Raw genomic sequence first — 26,112 nt, forward strand, 5'->3', positions numbered from 1 at the left:
GGTAATTATACAATGTTTATGAGCCTAGATAGATATTGGTATAATAATGAACACGGAAGGAAACTCAGCAATAAAAATCATTATTCTTCTAATTTCAGCTGTCCTTACATATACTTAAACATGTTTGTGGGTGTTGTTGTATAAATTCGTTAAGCACAAATGTAAACGACAATAAGCACATTGGATGAAATATGCATTTCTGAAGTTGGGTGTTGAGCATCTCGAATCTTCAGTGGTCCAGATAACATTGGCAACACCTTCAAATGCATCACATTCAACTGGAAAAGTAGCTTTCTTCCAGACATACTTAATCATATTAGTGAATATGGGGGGGGGCACTGAAATGATTATGGGTAAGTGTATGCAGGTTGATTGTAGCGTTACGGCTCTGGAGGTCAACATCAATGTTATCGAGTAAAACTCTCTCACAAAAACGTTTAGTGAACTTTAACCAATGACGAAAAAAGTATACATCCAGCGGTTGAACAAGGAAAGTTACACCAGGTGGAGTGGTTGTTACCGTACGTGTTTATCCCCCATATTCACTAATATTATTAAGCATGCCTGGAAGAAAGCTATTTTTCCAGTTTCTTGTCAATGTTATCTGGGACACTGAAGATTCGAGTTGCTCAACTCCCAACAGCAGATATGCATCATTCATCCAATGTGCTTATTGTCAATGGATTTCTACATAAACACCCACAAACATGTTAAATATATATAAGGACAGCTAAAATTAGTAGAATAATTATTATTTATAAATGAGTTTCCTTCTGTATTCATTATTACACTAATACCTATCTAGGCTCATAAACATTATATAATTGCACTATGGGCTGCTATAATTTGTATCATAAACATTTATTACAGCTGAACTTTCCATCGTATTTGATTTTATACCATTATCAGTCAGGCACTTCGCGAATGTACCTTGTTAGACTAATGTTGTTTTACTTAATTGATAGAAGCCACCGGCGTGGCTCAGTCGGTTAAGGTGCTTGCTTGCCGGTCTGAAGTTGCGCTCGGGTGCGGGTTCGATCCACGCTTGGGCTGATTACCTGGTTAGGTTTTTTCCGAGGTCTTCCCCAACCGTAAGGTGAATCCTCCGCACCATCCCGCTATCATCAATATCATCGACGTTAAATAACCTAGTAGTTGATACAGCGTCGTTAAAATAACGAAATAGAAAAAAAACCTAATTGACAGAGGAGTTATTGTCCTGTGAATGAGGTTGGTTTATCACCTTACCAATAAGGTTTCGCGATAGCGTCGCGGTTAAGGCCTTAACGCTTCAAGCCGGAAGGTTGTGGGTTCGATTTCCGATGAATTTATGGAATTTCTCCATTAATATACTCCTTCCGGCCTCACCATTGTCCTGGGGTTTACTCAGCCTTTAATAGCTTGAAAACTAGCGGTATTTCCTTGGGGATAAAGGAGACGGGCAAGTATAAGTGACATTCTTACTGCAATTAATAATACCAACTGTCTATACAGCTGGGAGTCTTAACGCTTCATTTTGACCTTCATTACCTATAGTGGAAATGTCTTATGGCTACTACTTTTGGACGCGATAACTTCTTCTAATTCGGTCTGTCGATAGGTGCCTATAGGCTAGAGAAGTTGACGTAACGAAATTCGTTAGGAGTCTGGAGCGTTCTTATGAGAAAAAGTTCCTGATGCATTTAATTAATTTAGGTATGAACGTGTGGGTCATATACTACACTACGCGACTAGGTGTATCGGTTGGGGAGGTGTCGCACATGGGAGGTGGATAATGGAGTACAATTTCGGGTGCACAGTCAATTTAGAGAAGACCGCTTCATTATGCGCGTTGTCCGATTTAGATGCAATGAACGGCATTAGTTTGCTATATAAACCTATTTTCTCGCAGAAATAGTGATATTTAGTCAGAAGTTTTGGTGTGGATGTTGTAAGCGTGTAAATAAAATGTAGTTCAAAATTAGGTAATATCGCTTTACAATGGCCAATTCACCCCAAGTCAAAGTTGAGAAAACGTGCTCAAACCAATAGAGCGGATCAAGAAACCCGGGAAAGGTCCGCTATGAGCAAGGCTGAATGGACGAAAAAGCGCAGGAACGCAAGAAAGCTAAGCGCGTGAAAACCGCTTAGCCGGGTACGAGCGCTGCCGGTCCTTCTACTGCTCACAACGATTACTGTATATGTCCAAATGGGGTCATCAGCAGAGAAGATTTCACGGCGAATCCAAAATGTTTAATTTAACTTTTAATTTTCCTTGAACACTAATAATCATACATTAAAGGTATATTTTGAGAAAGTAGCTATTGTTTGACTTTATCACGCCAAAAAGACAGCGTCCGTGTCAGAAACACAGCCTACACGTTTCTTAAATTTATTAATATATCAAAGTAAATTGTATTATTATTCCTCTTTTGTGAAAGAATTAAAGTAAAAAGTAAATCCGTGGCGCTACAGCCCGTGAAGGACCAAGACCGACCAGCCGGCTGCTGGCCTCAGGTCCACATGCCGAAGCAGAGATGGACGATCTTCCAACCAGAATGGAGGTATCGTGTGGTTAGCACGATGATCAGCCAGCCGTAATAGATGGTTTGCGAAACCGGATTTTCGCTACCTATCGTAGCTCGTAGCTCAAGCTGGGTGGGCACCGGTCCCAAACACTGGCCGAAATTTCATGAGAAAATTTTTTCCCTATGGGGATTCGAACCAGAGCGCATTCAATAACGCGAGTCCTAGGCAGGATGCCTTAGGCCACGACGCCACGGCCCGGGAGTTCTAAAGAATAATAACTAAAATCTGTTTCTCAAGCTTCCTGATTCCGTTTGTGTTATTCTGAACCGAATTAAAGCACCGTTTCTGTATGATTGATAGAGATAATAAACTTCTTTTTCGGATATTTTGGCGCTATATTTTATGTGCTATTTTTGGTTTATATGATGTTCAATTATTTTGACTATCGGTATTATTTTAATTCAGTCTATTCCTTGTATTTGTCATTATAGTAGGCCTATACAACGACCTAAATTCCTTATTAATTTTATTCTTAACCCCTTCAGACCTGAATTTATATTAAACAAAACTGAAAAAAAAAAAAAACTGCTCACATAATCATTCTGGGAATCCAAAATTCCCAAATCAAGTCTTCACAGAAAATAAAAATTTGGGGACAATTTTGACTCCTGTGGCCCCAAAATTTTAAATTTTATTTTAAACTGAGGTATAGATGTTTCAAAAATAATATTCTCCATTTCTATCCCACTGAATTTTTCAAAATATTTAAAGATATCGAAGACATTCCAAAAAAGAAACTATGTACACTATAATGAACATCAGGTCTGAAGGGGTTAATATGAGTCAAAATAAATTTATGAGGTGCTCATATTCTTTCGTATTCTTCACTGTTAATAGATGTGTTAATTACCGTACAACAGAACTAGTTTAGCTGTAAAACGACGCAAAATTATTTTAAAAATTTAAATCACTGTTTCACGTTGTTTTATAATTCAATTCTACATTATATTTCCTACATATTCCTCGATCACGTAGTGAAAACAGCGAAAATTTTAATTTATTCCGTATTTTATAATAATTTTCACCTTCGTTATCGTTATCTAGACTTTATTACTTTATATATTATTATATGGTACAGGATTGAAAATGTATCATACCGAAATAAGAACATTGCGCAAGCATTGTGAATATAATACACATTATCATAATAGTTTAGTTCAGATAAAGCTATAGGAGTACTCACTGTAGAGCCTGATGGTGCCGTCCGTCTCGCCGCGCGGGTTCTTGGCCACGCACTTGTACGTTCCGTAGTCGCGCTCCTGGATGTTGCTGATGGTGAGCTTCATGTGCGTCTTGTAAGGAGGCGATCCAACCGTGTTTTCGGCTCGGTACTTGCGACTCTCGTGGATCATGTGGCCGTCCTCTCTCGTCCAGTAGTTCAGCGACGTAGGATGCGCTTCGGTGAAGCATTCCAGAGTCACGCTGTACGCCAGGGGTGCTCCCACCAGCTGGTGAGGGATCCACAGCATCGGGGGAACTGAACAAACAGACAACACCTTTTGAAGATCATCTATGTTGTAAATTGTAAATTATGTTTTATTTAGCGATCCTCACAACTGACGAGGTAATATCAGCGTCGCCGGTGTGCCGGGATTTCACACCGCAGGAGTTCTTTTACATGCTAGTAAATCTACTGACATGAGCCTGTCGCATTTAAGTACACCTAAATGCCATCGATCTGGATCGGGAACGAACCCTCAACCTCAGACACAGAAGGCCAGCACATTCACGACTTCGTCACCCAGGCCAACGTGATCTATGTGAGTGAGGCAATAAAACGGTCTCTGGCAAGAAAGACTGGAAAGCGTACACAACTTAACCCAGATTATCCTAAACCCCTTCCAGAAGGAGTAATTACATGAAGGGAAATTTCAAGGTATAACAATGGTATATAGTACTTTGATTGTTGGCTGCCCTTGATATTCTGTAGGATGAGGTTGAAACATTGCAACAATGTAAGAACCGTTTGGCAGAAATGAATATGTGAGTGTGTTCATTGTGTGTGAAATTCAGTGAAAGAAGAACATGGATAATTCCACTGACTTATACATAGATGGGTGAGCATATTTTTAAACATTTTTCATAAAATCTTTTAAAATTTATGACATAGTCTTTAAAATATATACTTTTCATAGACAAGTAAAATATGCAAACATAACTAAATATATACTTTGTAAAAATGGCTGTAATTTTTAGTCTCCTTCCAGAAGGATATTAGGATAATGTGACATCAATTTTTTCTTTCTTTTTTTTTCCAGAAAAAAAGTAACTTTGAACGATCTACTTGACATAATCGATGCATGTGGTGATGAAATACCTGAATCAGGATTAGATATTTCGCTAATGCCCCCTTTAAATGCCAATGACGACGTAACTGATGAAGATTCTGGCCCAGAGGACGATCCGAAAATTGATAATCTTCCACCTGGTCAATTGAGCAGTTTTGCAGAACTAAATCAGAACGTAATTAGTCTGACAAATAATGTGCAAAATACAGAAACGGTGTCATTAGTACCAGAGCCATGCCTGCAAGTTTCTGATTCCTCTCCCCCTGCTCCTAAGTGCCGTAATGTTCTTTCTGGCATCGCAAAGCATAAGGGAGCTAACAGGAATTGGACAAGAAATGATCTACCAATTTCTGAAACTGAGTGGCCTCTTATGTATGATGCTCCGGTAGAGAAGACAAAGACTCCCCTGGAATATTTCAGACAATTTTTTGACAGACAGGTTATTGAAATGATAACTACGTTTACAAACGAATATGCAGCGAAGAGGAATAAAGCAGGAGAGTGTACTCCAGATCAGATAACTATTTTCATTGGAATCCTCCTTTTAAGTGGTTACGTAGTACTTCCACGAAGAAGAGTGTATTGGCAAAAAGACAAAGATACCTTCAATGAACTGGTCTATAATGCTATGTCCCGAGACAAATTTGATTATATTTTCTCAAATATTCATATTTGTAATAATGATATCCTGGTTAAGAATGATCGTTTCGCAATAGTCCGCCCACTCTTGAATGAAATAAATGATCGCTTCAAGAGCTTTGCACCACATGTGCAAAACCATTCTGTTGATGAGAGCATGGTGCCCTATTACGGCAGACATGGATGCAAACAATTTATACGAGGTATAGTAATCCTGAATCTTTTATATCATAATATTATATATTTTCTAACCCATGTTCTTGATATATATAAATAATTCTATTTCAGGGAAACCGATAAGGTTCGGGTATAAGTTCTGGTGTGGAGGTACCAGCAACGGGTATCTAATTTGGTTAGAACCGTATCAAGGAGCCGCCGGCACTTGCAGTACAATATATGAGAACAGGGGGATGGGATACGGTGTTATCATGACTTACGCTGACCAACTTCTTCCCGGAGTGCCTTACAGATTATTTTTTGATAATCTGTTTACTAGTATGGACCTACTAACGGATCTGAAAGCAAGAGGAATAGAAGCAACAGGAACTATTCGAGGAAACCGAATAGACAAGTCATGTGATTTGCCTCCACCTGAATCTCTAAAAAGGGAGAAGAGAGGAGCTTTTGAACAACGATCAGATAAAGATGCAGGTATTTCTGTAGTAAGGTGGCATGATAACAGCATTGTATCTGTAGCCACTAACTTCGATACTCTTTATCCTCTGCACCAAGTGGGAAGATTCTCAAAAACAAAAAAGAAAAATATTCAAGTCTCACAACCTCACCTAATAAACACTTATAACAAATATATGGGAGGAACTGATCGTGCGGATCAAAACATTTCTCTCTACAGAGTATCGATAAGAGGGAAAAAGTGGTATTTTTCTATCATTGCCCATATAGTTGACGTTGCTGAACAAAATGCATGGGCCTTATATAGGAAGGATGGAGGGAGTCTCGACCACTTGTCATTTCGGACTCGTGTTGCAACAGCAATATTATAATCCAGGAAAAGAACAACTACAATTCGAGGTCTTCCGTCCAGTTCTGCAAAAATCGACTCCAGGTATGATGGTTTGGAACATTATGTTGCAAGTTTGTCGATTGATCCACACACATCCAAGAAGAAACAACTCAACTGTAGGAAGTGCAGCAAAAAAGCTACAACAGTTTGTGTCAAATGTGATGTAACCCTTCACGTTGACTGCTTTATCAGCTGTCATACAAAATAGAATTGGGGCATTGACTTTTATTGTATTATAATTACCCTGGCTTGTACCACAGTAATTATATTCATGTAATATAATAATTAACTATGTACAGTTAATATATTGTAGATTTACTAATTTTGAAATAAATATTCCCTTCAGTTATTGAAATTCTGTGTATAGACAAAATATAATGTATATGATGTCACATTATCCTAACATCCTTCTGGAAGGATGGTGCCCCATATGCAAACCACAAGTGGTAATGGCTTGAAACTGAGCATAACCAATTAAAACAAATCTATATAGACCAAATATAATAAATTTATCAAAAAATTTAAACAAAAATGCAGGCATATCTGGGTTAAATACTACAAAGTCATGGCAGTACCTATGCTGATATACTTACTTACTTACTTACAAATGGTTTTTAAGGAACCCGCAGGTTCATTGCCGTCATCACATTAGCCCGCTATCGGTCCCTATCCTGTGCAAGATTAACCCAGTCTCAATCATCATATCCTACCTCTCTCAACTCCATTTTAATATTATCCTCCCATCCACGTCTCGGCCTCCCCAAAGGTCTTTTTCCCTCCGGCCTCCCAACGAACACTCAATGTGCATTTCTGGATTCGTCCATACGTGCTACATGCCCTGCCTATCTCAAACATCTCGATTTAATGTTCCTAATTATGTCAGGCGAAGAATACAATGCGTTCAGTTCTGCATTGTGTAACTTTCTCCATTCTCCTGTAACTTCATCTCTCTTAGTTCCAAATATTTTTCTAAGAATGTTATTCTCAAACACCCTTAATCTTTGTTCCTCTTTCAAAGTGAGAGTCCAAATTTCACAACCATACAGAACAACCAGTAATATAACTGTTTTATAAATTTTAACTTTCAGATTTTTTGACAGCAGGCTGGATGACAAAAGATTGAATAAGCAGTCGTGGACAGCCGATAAAAGGTGGTCCTCCAGCTTGGGGGTTGGGCGAAGGGCTAACAACCCATCGCCGTAAAAAACACCTTGTTACAAAACCTAACAATGCGCCTCGGAATGGGCCTGATTCTCTGGCACGACCACAGGAGTAATGTTATGAGACTTGGTACTTGGAACGTAACTAGTCTTTATAGAACAGGAGGGGTAACATTAGTAGCAAAAGAACTAGCTAGATATAGAGTAGACTTCGTGAAAGTACAAGAGGTTAGGTTAGATGGGAATGGCATATCACAAATAGGAGATTACTTGTTGTAATGGGGAAGGAAATAATAATGACCGATTAGGAACAGGATTCTTTGTTCATAAAAAAATAAAATCAGCAGTAAAAAGGTCGAATTTATCAGTGACAGAATATCGTATTTAGTACTTAAGGGTAGATGGTGCGATATCATAGTTATAAATGTTGGTCCACACCTGTGGAGTACGGTCAGCGCGTCTGGCCACGAAACCAGGTGGCGCGGGTTCGATTCCCGGTTGGGGCAAGTTACTTGGTTGAGGTTTATTCCGGGGTTTTCCCTCAACCCAATATGAGCAAATGCTGGGTAACTTTCGGTGCTGGACCCCGGACTTACTTCACCGGCATTATCACCTTCATCTCATTCAGACGCTAAATAACCTGAGCTGTTGATAAAGCGTCGTAAAATAACCTACTAAAATAAAAAAAATAGTTATAAATGCTCACCTATGCTGATATACCGATCTCAAAACTGGGCATTGAATAGATCAGATAAAAGGAAAATTGAGACAGCCGAAATGAGATTTGTAAGGTCAGTTGTAGGCTATACTCGCCGAGATGAAATTAGTAACCTTGTTATACCTCTGATTGTCTGATTGAGCTTCGAGCTGAAATGTATATCTACTATCAAGCAGTACATCTCACTTGACTGTATGTGTCAGAAGAAGAACAATTGAGTCGCCTAGAATCAAACGGCGCTTTATCAAAAAATTTGATTATTCAGGAAATACGAAAAGCTAGTCCAGTTAGATTCCAAACGGTGATTTTACTACTAAAATTAAGGCTGGAAAATGTGTAGTTTGCTTCCAACCGTGCAGTTTATTACATTACATGCTAAATTGTGTACTGAAACATATCTTAATTCCATATTTCATAATTTGGTGACAAAGTGAAATTTGATTAGTGCAATATTTTACCGGTCAGCGATGTATGCAATGGAATTATTAGTGGTACCAGTTTTTTCCTTCCAACGTGTCCTACTACTTTCAAAGGTTTATGAGGCCTTTGAGTCCTGCCAGCAGGATCGGTGAAACCACAAATAGAATGAGCGCAAGAATTCGCTTCAGGGGAAAAAAAAAAGGAAACAAAAAAGAATGATGGTGGCATTGAGAGCGACATTGTTGAGAAAGGAGACCACGTGTCTTCCAGCCTGGTATTTTCATAAGTAAAACAGCAACAATACATGAAGTAGAGCATGGGAATCTGTAGAAAATATTGTGACATTAGTTGTAACATAAAATAATTTTGGTATTGTGAAATTGGACATCGATGACTCCACAACCAGAGTGATATCAAACGGTTTAAGGTTTAGCAATGGCATGGGTGAAGAACGGTCGACTGGAGAATTACCAATCTCCCCCCAATTACAAGCAAGATCCATAATATCAACAGGTAACGTTTTCTTTCTTCATTTAAGAAATCCAACAATAAATTTTGCTTAAGTGCAGTAGACTAGCAACAATTTTATCTTTTTATTTTAATTAGGCAGAAGATTATAATATTTCGATTGCCATATTACTTCTTTATTCTAAGTATGTAGGCCAAAATATTTCATATTTTAATAAAATAAACGAAACGAAAATACTTTACCAATTCGCATATGTTTTGTATGTTGAAGGTGCCGTGACATTGGTTCTCCTAGAAACTCAGTGAAAAAGAATAGAAGAGTAGGTAACAGTTCATCTCAACTTCCTATGGCCTACAATTTGGAATTTCTCGTTAGAGATCTTTCCTTCTCCACTCTGTCCTAGGGTAGTGATCGATGGTAATGGTCGATGAGACAGATGCAGCTCCTTCCTCGTCAGATGACGACAGTTCAATGTCGTCTTCAAATTCAGAAAATAGGGATGATGACTTAGAAATCAAGGAATAGTTTTGAAAATGGTGGTCATATTAATAAGAAAAACCGAGTCTTGCATAGTAAAATGTTTTATATTTTTAATAAGAGTACCATACTTATTCTGGTCCACCTCTGTTTCGGCATGTGGACGTGAGGCCAGCAGCCGGGTAGTCGGTCTTGGCTCTTCATCGGCTCTAGCACCACGGATTTACTTTTTTACCAAACTTATTATTAGATGTAGGAATACCATAGTTGTTATTAGAGTTTTCAAAGTATACTTTGTTATAAAAATGGTTAAAATTATGTTTCAACTCATTTAAGATAATCTGCTGTGAAGTATGCCTTTAACGTTCTACTTTCCAGAGTGCTTACAGAAGAATTGCGTCCTGTCGAAAGGATAATGACACATTTTCATATTAAAACTGTATGGCCTTCTAGCAGGGCGCAGAGACCAGTCCAAAAACCTTCGGGAAGACCTTTCCAGCAGGACAAACCCTTAGACGTTCTATCATTAAAATACGCTTCAAAGGCTAGCCTATAGATTAGTCACTATAGAAATTTAGCGTGGGCGAGAAATGACTGACAGGTTTTGCTTAAGCACTACGGACAGAGATCTTCACATGTCATGAATCATACCATGGACCTCCCTGCTTTACTTCCCTCCCGAAAAAGAATATGCTAAGCATTTTATATCCTTATAAATCCCTCGGTGTGAACCCGCGACCACTACAGTATAACAGCTAGACCAATGAAGACGGCTCATTGATGTTAAATAATAAACAACAAAACGTCAAGAGAACATCTTCAGCATGCAATCAATTGGTTTCTTCACACCAGAGATAGGCACATTCCTGTACTTTGTGAATTCAGTGTGCAAGACAGAAAAGGCGTACATATTTTATGCAGGAGGAACCGCTTCTCAGCCGAAGTAGTACCATAAAACGTGAAACTGGGTTAAAGATAAGCGAGTTCTTTCGATGGTGCAAAGTGAAATAAATCACGCAAGTTTATCACTGCGAAGAGCATTCGGAAGGGCTTCACGATCCAATCCTTCGACATCGCCATACTGAATAACATGTTCTGTTTTATAATGGCGCTCTAAATGGAATTTTCTAACAGTTGTAATAACTTTTCCACCAACTAAATACTATGTTCCATTTCCTACTTCGGAATATAAATAATGACTTTTCCAAAAAGGATTCAAATTGTAACCCTGAGCATTGTTTAACTTCATTGTTGCTAGCCATATTGTTATTGCCTCGTAAATGTTCTGTTTACATTGACTGCTTAACTGCTGTAATTCGCTTTTAAACCACTGAAATTGATGTTTTTTTATCAGTAACTATGGCGAGACAAGAAAGTCAAGAGCGCTTAGATGTTAGGTAAACTTCAGAACAAAAACACGCTGAAAGCACTGAAGGAGCACGGCTTCCGAGTAAATGCACAGTGATAACAACTTTATCATAAACGAGACATTGTATCCCATTTTCTCCGAAATTAAATAATACATTTCCGTACAATATTCATTTGATACCCTCCGAGATTCTGGCTGATATGTACATCTATTTTCATTGTTATTAGACACAGTGGAAGCTCTTAAGTTCGACAGAAAACAAGTTCGACATCCTATAGTTCGACTGCTTACGTAGGAGAGTTAGACACACTCCTAAACGGGCATTAAGAAATGGGTTTGCCATTTGAATGAGAATTGGTTCTGTGTCTTGTAGTGATACTTTTGTTAAAGGAAAACAGAATATTTTATTGATTAGGCATCCATGTTTAATCGCTGATTTTAAATTAATGAACTTTTTTTTTCTATTTGATAATTGTGCCGTTTGTGAGACGGAACTGTTGAAACCCACTGTGGTACTAAAAACGCATACACAAGTCTGTGTTCGTTGATGGATAACCAATAAGAATTTGTATTCCTTTCACCTATCACACCCACTACCCTTATTGGACCGAAATTTCAATTCTGTTCAGTTGAACTTAGGAGAGTCCACTGTATATGCTTTTATTTTTGTATCTTTTTTATTATTTAGTCAACAGGCAAAAAACGGAATGAAACTTTACTCATTAGGCAACTAAACCAGGAGATAATAGGGTAGAGTGATCAGTTCCTTTGCTCCCTTCCGAGTCTTTTGAAAAGTATTTAATACTGTCATTGTTCTCTATTTAAAAACAACCAACGTCCAGCGGCGTAATATAATAGAACTATATTATGTTTCGTATGTGTTAAGGGATATTTGAAACAAATTAAATCATTGAGAATTGGTTTGGATACACATGAATCATACAAAAATATGTACATTAATATTTATTTTGCTCTCCTGAAAAATGTTCTTTAATGGACTTAAGATGTTTGTCAAATCTTCTTAAAATCATTCACTTTTTAAAGATATATTTTAGAATGAATTTCATTCTAATTCAACGCTGTATGTTTGTTCGTTGTTAATACGATAGCCTATGTTATCTCAAGTAGAGTCTAGTCTCACGATAGTCTTACTTACAACCCTCGTATTCTCGTTAAGAAACAGGTAGGATTATGATGAAAATGGAAGTTGGGTAAACTCCGCTAGAATTACGAAAATCATCGATGAAGTAGTGAAAGAGGTAGCAGTAATAGCATTGGTAGATGTATTTTATTGAACGACACATTTCAACTGTATAAATTATTCAGTGTCGAAATTCAGCGCGGCCAAGATATTGTATTCATATTTTCTCCGGGGTTCTCTATCAGGGACGAAGTTATTTGACACTGAACACACGGATTTACTTCGCTCCTGGAGAAAACTACCCATTATGTGGGTGCTAATTAATTCTTATATTTCACAGTAATTCTTTCATACATTTATAGTATTTTTAACTAGGTTATTTAACGACGCTGTATCAACTACGAGGTTATTTAGTGTCGATGGCATTGGTGATAGCGAAGTGGTATTTGGCGAGATGAGGCCGAGGATTCGCCATAGATTACCTGACATTCGCCTTATGGTTGGTGGAAACCTAGAAAAAAAACCCAACCAGCCTAAGCGGGAAAGCAACGCGCGCCCGATCGCAACTCCGGATCGGCAAGCAAGCGCCTTAGCAGACTGAGCTACGCCCGGTGGTCATTTCTGATATTGATAATACATAACAATAGCCTATATAGGTGAATGTGTTACGTTTCAGCTTGTAATCCTAAATATACAAGAATTGAAAGACTATCATGTTTACATCAGACGTATAGTAAGGATCATGTAAGAACAGTTCCTAAAAGGCTAATTTGGTCGTCTCTTCTGTGTTGCCAACTGATACCAGATAACATCAAAGAGGGTAAAATCACAGTGCCATATACAATAATAATAATAATAATAATAATAATAATAATAATAATAATAAATAATAGTCTTCCTTATTTATTTATTTACCACATCTCACCTTTATATTGAGAGGTGTTTTCTAAATGGTTCAATAATCTGTGAAAAAGTATATTTTCCTCCCGGGCCTCTCGCACATTGTGTTGGTAATTAGTAGATTAATATGATCTAATATTAAATCTATTTTGCCTGACAAATTGAAATTCATTGCATTGACTAAACAGTTTATGATTCACGAAACCTAACCTAAAAATGTATTTTGTTTGATCACGTGAACTGGTTAGTACGAACTCCGAAAACCGAATGCCGCTTTGAAATGTATGCTTAAGAATACTTACTCCTAATAATTTTGCTGTTATATTGTAGTTATAATTGCTGTCTCTGTGCGCATAATCCCTTCTTCATTATCATCTTTCTTCAATTAATTATAGATATGAACTATAGATTCCTGAAGGGTACTCTGAATGACACACGGTTTCCTTTTTCGAGGAGTCACTGCTATGCTATTTTCTCTCTTTGGCATTACTGTAATAAAAATATAAACATGAAAGTAATTAATTACAATATGAAATAGCATTCCTATCAATCACCCAAGTGTATGTATTACACCGTATATTACAGCCTATTTATTTACACTTATCCTACTGTAATATTAAATTGTAACCACAACGCAACATATGAAATAACTATATGCAATAATATTAATACTGATATTAATTAATTATTAATATGTTCAAATTTCATTAGCTTCCAGTAATCGGCTCAGGACTCTAGAACAATTTTAATTTTATAAATCCAGACGTTTGAGATGGGCAGGGCATGCAGCACGTATGGGCGAATCCAGAAATGCGTATAGAGTGTTAGTTGGGAGACCGGAGGGAAAAAGACCTTTAGGGAGGCCGAGACGTAGATGGGAGGATAATATTAAAATGGATTTGAGGGAGGTGGGATATGATGATAGAGACTGGATTAATCTTGCACAGGATAGGCACCGATGGCGGGCTTATGTGAGGGCGGCAATGAACCTTCGGGTTCCTTAAAAGCCATTTGTAAGTAAGTAAGTAAGTAAAAGTTTCACTACTGTCAACGACTCTTACAGCTGCCAACAACAGTTAGAGAAAATCATTATCAGTAATGAGGACCGTTTTTCCAAAACTCAACATTTTCAAAATCTAAAATTTTCAGGAAACACATTTTATTGTATATATTTTTCCCTTAACATTTAAACAAAAATTAAAATATTCGCATGGTTTAAATATTCCAAGTTGAATTATGATAATTACATCTTATATCATCTACTTAGTTCAAGAGCTCAGAAAATAGCATTGAATTTGGTGAGTTTTTATCAAAACTGAACATCTTCTAATTGAAATATACAACTTCATGAAAAAATATACATAATTTTTTAATAAATAATTTTTCTTCTGTTTCATTGAGAACACAAGACATCCCATTTATACAAAGGTTCTTCTGGGTATTCTGCTTCATTGTTTTCTTGGTTGGATTCCGGGAAATCTTGTAATACTTGTGAGTAGAATGTTTTGCTTCTTCGGTTCATGTATCGAAATATTTTATTAGTTTTTTCACATCATCCCTATTCTTCGTATTCACGTGATTTTTAGGCTTGACTGGAAGAGATTTGTCCATATCCCTCAAATTGCTGATGCCACTTTTTAGTACTTCAACAGTAGAAGTTCTTTACTTTACAGTCGACCCCCCCCCCCATCTCCCATTCTTCTGATATGTGATTTACTTCACTTCCGTCATCTTAAATAGCAGCTTCCGTTTAAGAATTTTATTTGCACTTGATTTTTTTATCCTAAACTTACCAATCTTTACCCAGAACCATGCACCATACCTGTTGATTCAGTATTTCATGGTACTGCGATGGCACTATGATTTCTTCTGTTCTTCTCAGTGACACCAAATACCCTATTGGGTGGCAGGAAGCTGTGCCCTCTAACAGGAAAGTGATGTTTTATTTTAGTGAATACCTTGGAAGAGTCACAAAATCTCAAGAGCATACTCATCATTACTGAATTTTTGTTTTGTGATAGACATGAATATGAAAGAATTCTCAATGTATATTTCACAATAGATTTTTCCAGTTTCTCTTCTAGTTTCTTAATATAGTCCAGAACTGCATAAGCAACTTCATTAGCATCTCGTACTATTTCTGTTTCAAGCCATGTGTAACGGTGGATATCACCTCCTTCATTGACTTCCATAACAGTATTGTAAAGGCAGACTTGGCGGTAGTAAAATATATCCCTCCCTGATAATTTTGGTTGACGCTGATTCTGTTGAAAATGAAAATACATGTGTTAGTGTTATTTTCTTTGCTCTTGAGAGATTCAAAAAATTTTTCAGCCCTCTTTTTGTGAAATCTGTAGTCAGTTCTCAGGTTATTTTTTGCATTTAGGTCATAAAAAATGTCTCATTTTAACAAGAGGCCCTGCACATTTAGAAGAAGTGTCAGAGCGAGGGTATACAAAACCCAGATTGAAGCACTTGTAAAAATGGACTTATATTTGGATAGGGAGCATCTTAAAAGTTACTTTTTCATATGACCTTGATAGAATCTCTCCCAAAGCTTCTTAATACTTAGTTCTGGAGGCAAGTATGATCTACAGCATTTCTTACGAGCATAATGGCTCTCTCTACATCGATAATTATGTATGTCCCTCTTTATAGCACTTGTAATTTCTTCATCCCGCTCATTAATCCTCCTTCCACGTCTATATTCTTTTAGCATTTCACCTCTTAGATATTTTTTACCTATTCGTCTCAACATGTCGCCTGACATTTCTGTAATTTTTCTAAATGTGGATGCACACATTTGGACTTCTTTCCCATTCTCCTTTGGAACAAAATAATTTAGTGAAATATATCTGCCATAGTTAGTCTGTTTCTCATCAGTTTTTTCTCTAGTTTGTTTACACGAATGATTTTAAAACAAACAATTTCTGTGCTATTTTGCCCTTACCATTATCAAACAGCTTTGAATGAAATTCCAGCATATAATTTTTGGTTAGATATGTTGCTTCACATTTGCTTTTCTTTATGCCTTCCGCTCTCATCAAAGCATGAAAACAATCTATATCTGAATAATTTCGAAGGAAAAATTATTCAATCAACTTTACAGGAAGTTATACCTGAAAGCTTGATTTGCACAATCTATATCTGGCTCACCTGCTACTTCCTGAGTATATTTTAGACTCTTATTTTTGCTTGAATTATTTCCATAATTTCGCCTTTTCTTTTTGACCACGTTCTATTTCTTGAATAGGAGACGAATACTCACTACTACTATCTTGCAGTACTGCTTCTGTACTAAAATGAGCAGTCCAGAATGTTCACAGTCAATAGTGGAAATAATAAAGCAAAGTAAGAGATATTTCAGCTGAGCATTGTTGCCAATCTTTAGAACTTAATACCGTAATAAAATTTGAAGGAAAAAAATTACAAATCCTTGTTATACTTTTTTATGATCAGTGGAAACACTGTTTTAACATAAAGTTGAGTTTTTTTTAAAAAACTCGGTGTCACAAGATGTTGAGTTTTGCAAAAACCCTCAATATTTAATTCCTTATTAATGTATGAAATGTTGAGATTTGACTAATTCTGTGTAGAGCAATCGATTCATCTACTTTTAAAATATACGAAACTACATATAACTCATTTTTCAAAATTTTGAAGATGTTGAGTTTTGAAAAAACTCTCCTCGTTGTAGTATTTCTCAGCACCGAAATTCGAAACGAAGTTGACAAAAGAAAATCCAACCTTCAAACTAGAAAATCACCATAATCCACTAGCATAGCTTGTAATGGAGGAAAAATGGTTAGGTTTCACCTAAGTAAACTGATCCAGACTATACTTCTTACACATCTGCAGAAATAATGTTTTTGTAAGAAAAGTGTATCGGAAATATTAAATCCTTATAGGCTACTATATTTTATGAAGCTATTATTTATTGCAGGTCTATAGGCAAGGGGATGATCACGTCGACGGAAGGATTTTATTCGTAGTATTAAAAAAACTAAATGCTCAGTCCGCTTGTACGCCTCACTCATCAGTCCAGTACATTGTTGGTTCAGAGCTATTTATCCACATTTAGTACGTACGAGTATATGGTGCATTGGAGTTCCTCATGAATATTAACACTGCAATTTCACAGGTGTGGATTGCTTGAAGTACAAAATTGTGTTTTGCTTCGTATATTATCTGACGAATTTTCTGATGAACTTGTTAGTTGTACAGTAGCCTATAATACCGATAAGGCGTTTTATAAATTGATGAATGTAGGTAATACTAAACTACTTCAATTAGTTTTGGTGGCATTGTCCTGAAAATATTTATTGTAGTGTATTTTATTGGTCATTTAACGATGCTGTATCAATTGCGAGGTTAATCTATCTATTGATGGAATTGCTGGTATTTGGCGAGATGAGTCCGAGAATTCTGTATGAGATATCTACACTCGCCTTATTTATTGCGAAAATCTTCGAAACCCAACCAGGATTCAAACTCACACTCCAGTGTAGCTTCAGATATCGAGTCCACTGTTCTACCTTCTGAGCTGCGCTACGCCAGTGGCTTTTGTTGTAGTAAATTTCAGTTTTTACTTACTGGTGTTCGACTTAGTTTGTGACAAATTTTAAGAAATGATAGGTGGTGTCAAATGGAAAAAAAAAATTTTTTTGCTTATCAACTTGTATACAGCGATTCTCCAGTACGAAGCTACAGACTCTTGAAAGAGGCGAGTTTCTCCAATGGCAATCCGTTTTGCCCCATTCCGATTCTGTATTAAATGCCTGGAATTCGTTGTACGTATGTACGTTTATACCCAGCTTTGGTTACGTAATACCAAGGGGATAGAGTACTTTGTGTAAACATTCACTTGTTAATAATTTAGCTGTTACGCACGCAGTTAGGTTATCAAACATTCTGAGTTTCGTGTTTACCTTTTCTCTTGAGTAGTTGCAATGGAGCGTTTCACGAATGCAGAACTTGCAGAAGCACGTGGTGCGAGCACAGAAGCCCAGCGTCTTTACTGACGATGTAATGTGTGTAACGAGATGGGTAAGAGCCATTTCGTACATCTCCTCCAAACCACAGACATATGAGTTATGTCAAAATAAGTGCTTATTGCAATTTGTATTTGTATGAGCTATGTCAAAATATTTACAGACCCAGAAATAAAATTTGGGCCACCTGAATTTTCCAAGTTGTAGTTATAATATACTGCGCATGATGAGTGCACAGAGTATGCGCAATACGGTATAACTTGAACCTGAAAAATTTATATGGCCCAAATTTTGTTTCTGGGTCTGTACAAGTCTCGGTTAGCGGACCTAAATTGGATCTGGAAGGCGTCGGATATGGGAAAGTGTAGGATAATGCAGAATAACAAAGTAATATACAGTGTGATCTCTTATCCTTCACAGTACCGCAGATAGAATAACAGTCAAGTACCCGAAAAGCAGTTGGCAACGCTCTTAAGACTCGGCCAAAATCAAAGAAATTTATACCGTCTCAACCTGCCCATTGTGATAAGGGTTGCAGATAACGGTCGGTGCGGACTGTCTTTCAGAGAGTAAGACGTGTGTTGTGACAGAGTTGAAATGTTCACAACAGAACAACGTGTTTTTCTAGTGGAGAATGTGTTTAGAGAAGGCGGGCAATACACGGCGAAAGTTCAACAATATTTAGAGCAGTTTCCAAACTCCAAATTACTGTATCGGGATACTATCTACGATTTGATAAATAAATTTCGTGAGATCGGTTCTGTACAAGATGCCGCGAGGAGTGGGAGGCCCCCTGTGTTAAAGAAGATGAGCTCTTAGATATATCTGATAAGATGCTTAAAATTCCAACAAAATCGTCGAGGAAACTCGCTCAACAGAGAAACATTTCGTATACTTCGACACATAAAGCAGTGAAACAAGAACTTAATTTGTATCCTTACAAAGTGACGGTGGCGCATGAATTAAACCCTGCCGACCACGAGAAACGTATTCATTATCGCTAATGGTTCCAGAGGATGATCCGGCGTCATGGTGTTGAAGTGCTGAATAGGACATTTTTTACGGAAGAAGCCTGGTTTCACCTGTCGGGTTACATTAATTCCCAAAATACCAGAATTTGGTCGTCTGAAAATCCGCATGCTGCGAAAGAAACCGAACTGCATCCAGAGAAAATAGGCGTGTGATGTGCTATACCCCGATCGAGAATTATTGGCCCGATATTTTTTAATGAGACCGTCAATAATTCCGAAGTTTACTGTTCCAATATTCTATTTCTTTTTATTGGACAGTTAAACGAAGAAAGCCACCGGCGTAGCTCTGTCGGCTAAGGCGCTTGCCTACCGATCCGGAGTTGCGTTCGGGCGCGGGTTCGATTCCCGCTTGGGCTGATTACCTCGTTGGTTATTTTCTGAGGTTTTCCCCAACCGTAAGGCAAATGTCAGGTAATCTATGGCGAATCCTAGGCCTCATCCCGCCAAATACCATCTCGCGATCACCAATCCCATCGACGTAGTTGATACAGCGTCGTTAAATAACCGAATAAAAAAATTAACGAAGAAGAGCTGCTAAGTGGTTTTTTTCAACAGGATAATGCTACGGGTCACACATCTGATGCGTCGATGAATTTGATAGAAGTCATTTTCGGAAACAGGATAATTTCGCAAGGATTACGGCCCCCGAGACCCCTGATCTGACTCCGCCCGAGTATTTCTTTTGGGGTGCTGTTAAGTCAACAGTATATCAAGACAACCCTAAAAAGAAATTTTATGACCTAAAATTGGCAATAAGGAATTATACAAATTCAGTGCCAAAAGAAACTTTAATTAAAGTGTTGGGTAATAAAATAAAACTTAGCCTTCAGCAGAATGGAGGATTTTTTCAGCATCTTATTTAAGTATGTAAGTTCATTTATTATTATTATTATTATTATTATTATTATTATTATTATTATTATTATTTTATTAATACTATATTTGGGTTTCTCTCTCTTTACGGTTTCCTCTATATTCATTCATTCATTCCCACCAGTCCGCCACTGCCCCAAAACCAAGAGAGTTTTGTACTCATTCTTTCGTACTCATTCGTGAATGGTTCATTCCGCTGAATGCTAACACGCGTATATATAACCAGGGTTACCATTACATTCCTCGTATCTAGCGGGTTGTCGCTTATACCACTACTGTGGAGCGACTTAAAAATCAGACTGTATAATAAATATAGTAAAATATTTTACTTACTAAATAAAAATGTATAACAAAATGTTAATAACAATGAGAACACAGTAGGCTAACAGTAATTGTAAGCGTTTACAGTACAGACCGATTATTTAGTCCTGACAGCTCAGCGACGCGAAAGAGGAGAAGTAATAGGAGTAGTTAGGAGAGCTCTGGAGTAGAGATAAGGGCGAACGGTCGGTAAAGGCATGCAGTACAGCTTAACTGTACTAGAAACATACAGCTCTACCGCACGCATGACATCCGATCGCACCGACGGCAAGGGAGAGACTAACCTAAACACCCCTTGGCGAAACTAAATGGACTCGCCTGACCCAGGCGCACATCTCTGGCGACTGTCAGGACTAAATAATCGTACTGTACAGTAAAGTTTGCTTGCTTACTGACTGACGTTATCTCGCTGCGAAATCTACCACGAACAGTGTCGAATAACACGGAATATCGGATGACCGAAAGTCAGATAATCGAGACTCTATTGTTTTTGCAGTACAACATTAAAAATAGATGAAGAGAGTGGCTTTAAGAACACTTGTTATCCTGTAGCTCATAGGATCCCATCCAGCGGACAAACAAAAGTTTTGGCTAATAGCCCGGCCCCGGAACAATTTTTCCCTCGAAATTATTCAAATCAACTTTACAGGGAGTTATACCTGAAATCTTGATTTGCATAATACACGTCACTGTTCGTTAACAGAATACCACAATTTAAGTCACATTGAGTTAGTGTGCACTCGAAGTTGGTTGCTTGACGGTTGTCAGCCCACTTTGAGGTCTGTGGATACAGAGGGAAAAATTGGATCGGTGTCGGGTAGAGTTCCCGGGTAGCTCAGTTGGTAGAGCGTTGGTACGTTAAACCAAAGGTCCCGGGTTCGATGCCCGGCCCCGGAACAATTTTTCCCTCGAAATTATTCCATTTTCTTACTTACTTACAAATGAAGAGTCCACTGCAAGAACGATGGATGTCATTTGGAATACATTTTTCAGGAGAAGCAATTGAAAGTTTGAAATGCTTAGTGCTCAAAGCTTAACTGTGATTTTTCGATCATTACTGGACAATGACTATAATTGTTAATGCCATATAACTCTCTATGTACATTCTATATGTCTTAAGCTATGCATTGACAGTCTTGGTTCATTTTCGACAAGAAAGTGACATCCATCATTCTTACAGTGGACTCTTCAAATGGCTTTTAAGGAACCCGCAAATTAATTGCCGCCCTCATATAAGCCCGCCATCTGTACCTATCCTGTGGAAGATTAATCCACTCTCTATCCTCATATCCTACCTCCCTCAAATCCATTTTAATATTATCCTCCCATCTACGTCTCGGCCTCCCCAAAGGTCTTTTTCCCTCCGGCCTCCCAACTAACATTCTATATGCATTTTTGAATTCAGCTGCGAATATATTGAATAAGCAGTCGTGGACAGCCGATAAGGTATGGTCCTTCAGCTTGGGGGTTGGGCGAAGAGCTAACAACCCATCACCGTAAAAAGCAGCTTGTTACGAACCCATACAATCAATTTTCACCTGGATTAAATTGAATATTGAAAAGAAAAATATAGACCTATCTGTGGAAGTACTTGCACTGTTATCTCGACGAATTAATAAAAATAAATGTCAGATTTTACATATTGAAGAACGATTATAAATGACCTATTACTTGGTTGCTTCAATGAAGTGTTGAAATTAAAGATGTTTGAAGGTGCAGAACCAATAAGGACATGTCTCTGAAGCTGAAATCAACAAGTAGTTCGAAAATAGTGAATAATTTTTAGTAAATGCACAAATTCATGAAAGATTCAGCATAAAAATAAATACATTGCACAATTCTGGATTCTGATTTCTCATTATGAATCAGAACTTCCTGGTAAATTTCTAAATTTTTTCCAGGCACATATTGACGTGTAATAAAACAGTTTGATATAATTACTTGTTCAATATAAATTTAGAACTGGACATTATCTAGGGGACAGCAATAATTAAAGACACAATAATGCCTATACGGAAGACCATATTTAACTTTTATTCTTTGAAAATCAGTTTAAAATTAGGAATATATATCCCACTATCTAAAGGGCCACATGTAGGTCGTCACTTGACGTCTTCTTACAATAGGGTCTGAGTTAATATTTCAGAGAAATTATGTTGGTAGAATTTATCGTAGAGGTTTTGTGCGAATTCATCAGTTCCCCTCACACTACAATGTTATCATTGTTACAGTGACATCTCATTATCTTCATGAGCACATGACGTTTCTCCACAAAATCGCAATGTTCACAAAAGAGGAAGTTAATATTTCCCTTGTCAAATATTGAAAACTTCATTTTTGACATATAACTTCTGTCAATTATTACAAATGTATTGGACTATTTATTTATTATTAATAGTTCACAGAATAGTACATGCACATAATAATTAAAACTAACATATATATATATATATATATATATAATTTATAATTTTACACATTAAATATACAATTTTAACACAATTTCTAAGATCAAATAAATAATATATGTTGTTTTGTCTTGCACCCACGTCTAGTTTTAGTGCAAGAACCAACCCTTAAAATAAATTTTTATAATTATTTCTTATTAAATCTTGTGACTATTTGCATTTCAATATATTTCCAAATAGTACCAAAGTAGTAAGCATTTTCTTATCTAATTCTTACTCATTCATTTTCGGTTGTTTCATTAATTATTTTAATTCTCTTTTTTTTAACTAAAAAAAGATATAAATCTATCTGCATTTGTAGATTTTTGTTATTATAATACATTAGTTTTTCGATAGCTATTTCTTTATTCATTAATAAGAATTTTTCATTTCAAAATTTCTTCCGAATTTCTTTTGTAGATCGACATTCAAAAAAGATACTAATGTCATCCTCTCTTTTTCCATAAAGGGAAAATACCTTGAGGTAGATTACCTCTATTATTTCTTAATCTCCAAACCCCAGTCTGAACCAGGCTAGCCCAAATCTTTCTTTCATACAAATCTATTGATGGAAGTGAAAAATCACACAGTCATGGGATAGGTGGAACTGGGATCATATGACTTGGATTTAAGTAACTTTTAAATTAAACAAACTCTTTCTTTACATTTTATTTGAAGATTTTCTATACATTCTTTAAAGAAATGAAAGTATTGTGGCTATTAGTAAATCATTTCTATAATATTTTATATATTCACCATTTGAGCAGTCAAAAATGTATAGGAAAATGATTTTAATTCCATGATGATCTCTCATGATCTTTACTTGGATTCTTCCGTTTACCTCCCCTTGTTTCTTCGCTTGTGTATCCATTTCTGAAGTGAAATGCAGCAAGTCCCTGTATCCGTTTTGTATCAATTCGCAGAATGCTAGAAATTATTGCACAACATAATTTGATTTTATTCCCATCAGTTGATTACAGATAATAGGTTATGGTAAATTGGCGTTTGTTTTTTCACCTTGGCCCCTATGTCTTACTGTTCTTTGCACAAAAACAAAATTTGTGATGAAATGGTCTTGTTCCACTTCACTAATGAAAGAATAAAACAATTGAATGAAATCGTCTCATGTCTTTTACATTTAATTTTATAGCTTGGCATCGTGTATTGTCACGTTCACACCTGATTCTTGGCGGGCGACCATCACTTAGACATATTCGAACCTTCTCTTTATTTTTCTTCCATTCTGATGGATATAGAGCCCTTTTCCTCGCATATTTTGAAGATAATGTTGACATCATTACACCTATAAGCACACAATCGCAATCACACAAAGCAGACTAACAATCATTCACTATGATACATCACGTGATCACGTGACTATATGGAGTTTTGCTACTTTTCCAGAGGAAATGAGACTACTTGGAAATAAAACAGCTTGGAAATACGTCGTATTGGAAATAACATCAATGTTCTATTACTTTCCAAACCGAGATTAACGTCGTTATGGAAATAATTTCTGTTTAGTATGTTGAAGGAAGGCCCTCTCAATGTACTGCTATGCTAAACTTAGAAAAAAATTGGAGATACGTCATTTTGAAAATACACCCTTCATATATATCATTAGTCTCGTTTAATGTTTTCTAAAATTTACAATGGAAGTTAGAAAAATAAAGAAGAATAAATCTTATCAACCGCATAGTTTTATAAGAAACAACCGTACTCTTTCGATAATTACTTTCATTTTTACAAGCACATCACAGGGAAGACAGATTCTAAGCACTAGGTATTATCTCAAAAGACCTTATCTTTAAATACGTTTATTATTTTTTTATATTTTTCGATTTAGAAACTAGTGGCTTAGAGTTAAGGTTTATTCACAGTAAACCGGGAACGAAAACGAGAACGGAAACAATGTTAAAATAAATGTATTTAAATGTGAGCATTCACAATATTAACGAGAAGCTTGCCGGATCCCGGGAACGGGAACGTGAAATCTAACTACGAATGCTCACATTTAAGTAAATTTATTTTAACAATATTTCCGTTCTCGTTCTCGTTGTTGTTTCCGTTCCCGGTTTATTGTGGACCGGACTTTATATTATTTTTCAAATATAGGGATTTACGACAAGCTTTATCTCTCTTATAGGGAGAAGTGACCATAAATCATGCTATTCAATTAATAAAGCCTGTTACTTTTGAACGTCTGGTATTGTTTCGTAAATGACCACAGCGAGCGTAAAGGATAAGACACGTAACTTTAACGTCAAGCGGAGCGAATGCAATGAGTTCCAATATCGACCAAGGCAGAAAAATTTGACATATTTTGTTTTCTGAGTAAAAATCCTGTATTTTAATTCACTCTCGCTATGGACATCTCGCTATGTGTGTATATAAAAAGTGAAGCTATAGGTTAGATCATCGCTCTTCTAGGGCAATAAATAATAATATGAGAAGAAGAGTTGGTGCACAATTCTTACAAGAACGGGAACGAAAAGGTCAAAAGATTTCAATCCTTAGAACTACAAACATCACAAAGATAGAAATTCATCTGTCGAATTAATTTTTAATATGACATGTTGGAAATGTATGTATTACCGATTTTCATTTCCATAAATGAGCTCTCCAAATCATAGTGAAAATACTGATATTCACATGGAAAGTCATTCCATTAGAGAATCCGCTTAGTTTTGTGTGCGGATAGCCATTGAGCGTTGATCTGATGCTAATGATGTTAGGGAGAGCTACACTAATGGACAACGTGGTATATTAACCGACGTTATCATCTATTTTTGAGTTACTAAATGTATATATGTGTAAATATTTAACCCTCCAGGCTTATGAATATGCCTACCCTCTGCAATTTGCTTGTCAGTACCTGGAAGCCATGTTTCATTAAGGAAGAAAACAGTAATGCAATCAAAATGGAAAATTATGCGTATTAGGAATAGAAGTTGTTTATTTTTAAGTATCGTTTCCTTAATAAAATCATTTATGCATGACAAACTGTACATATTACTAATTTATTTTGTTGCACGCATTGTATTTTTTACCTAACGTAATTAGGATCATTGAATCCAGACCTTTGAGATGGACAGGGCATTTAGCACGTATGAGTGAATTCTGCATATGAATCGGTCATTGCAGAAAGGGGATAAGTCATGAAAAACGCGAAAATGAGTTAAGAGTGCCATTGCTTTCTCCAGACCTAGACACACATTTCCATACAGAAATGGGACAAATTTGCTCATTCTTAACGCAAAGCAGAGTACCATAAGC

At 36.7% G+C, this 26,112-nt stretch overlaps 1 protein-coding gene across 1 annotated transcript in view; it reads right to left on the reverse strand.

Annotated features, from left to right (window-relative positions):
• Positions 1–26,112, reverse strand: part of LOC138700432 (neurotrimin-like) — an 886,160-nt gene that overhangs the window by 279,024 nt on the left and 581,024 nt on the right. The window contains exon 6 of the mRNA XM_069827048.1: positions 3,752–4,045. Within this exon, the coding sequence (XP_069683149.1) occupies positions 3,752–4,045 (294 nt within the window). The remainder of the gene's footprint in view (positions 1–3,751; positions 4,046–26,112) is intronic.

Source organism: Periplaneta americana, chromosome 5 (assembly GCF_040183065.1).
Source record: "Periplaneta americana isolate PAMFEO1 chromosome 5, P.americana_PAMFEO1_priV1, whole genome shotgun sequence".
Lineage (NCBI taxonomy): Eukaryota > Metazoa > Arthropoda > Insecta > Blattodea > Blattidae > Periplaneta > Periplaneta americana.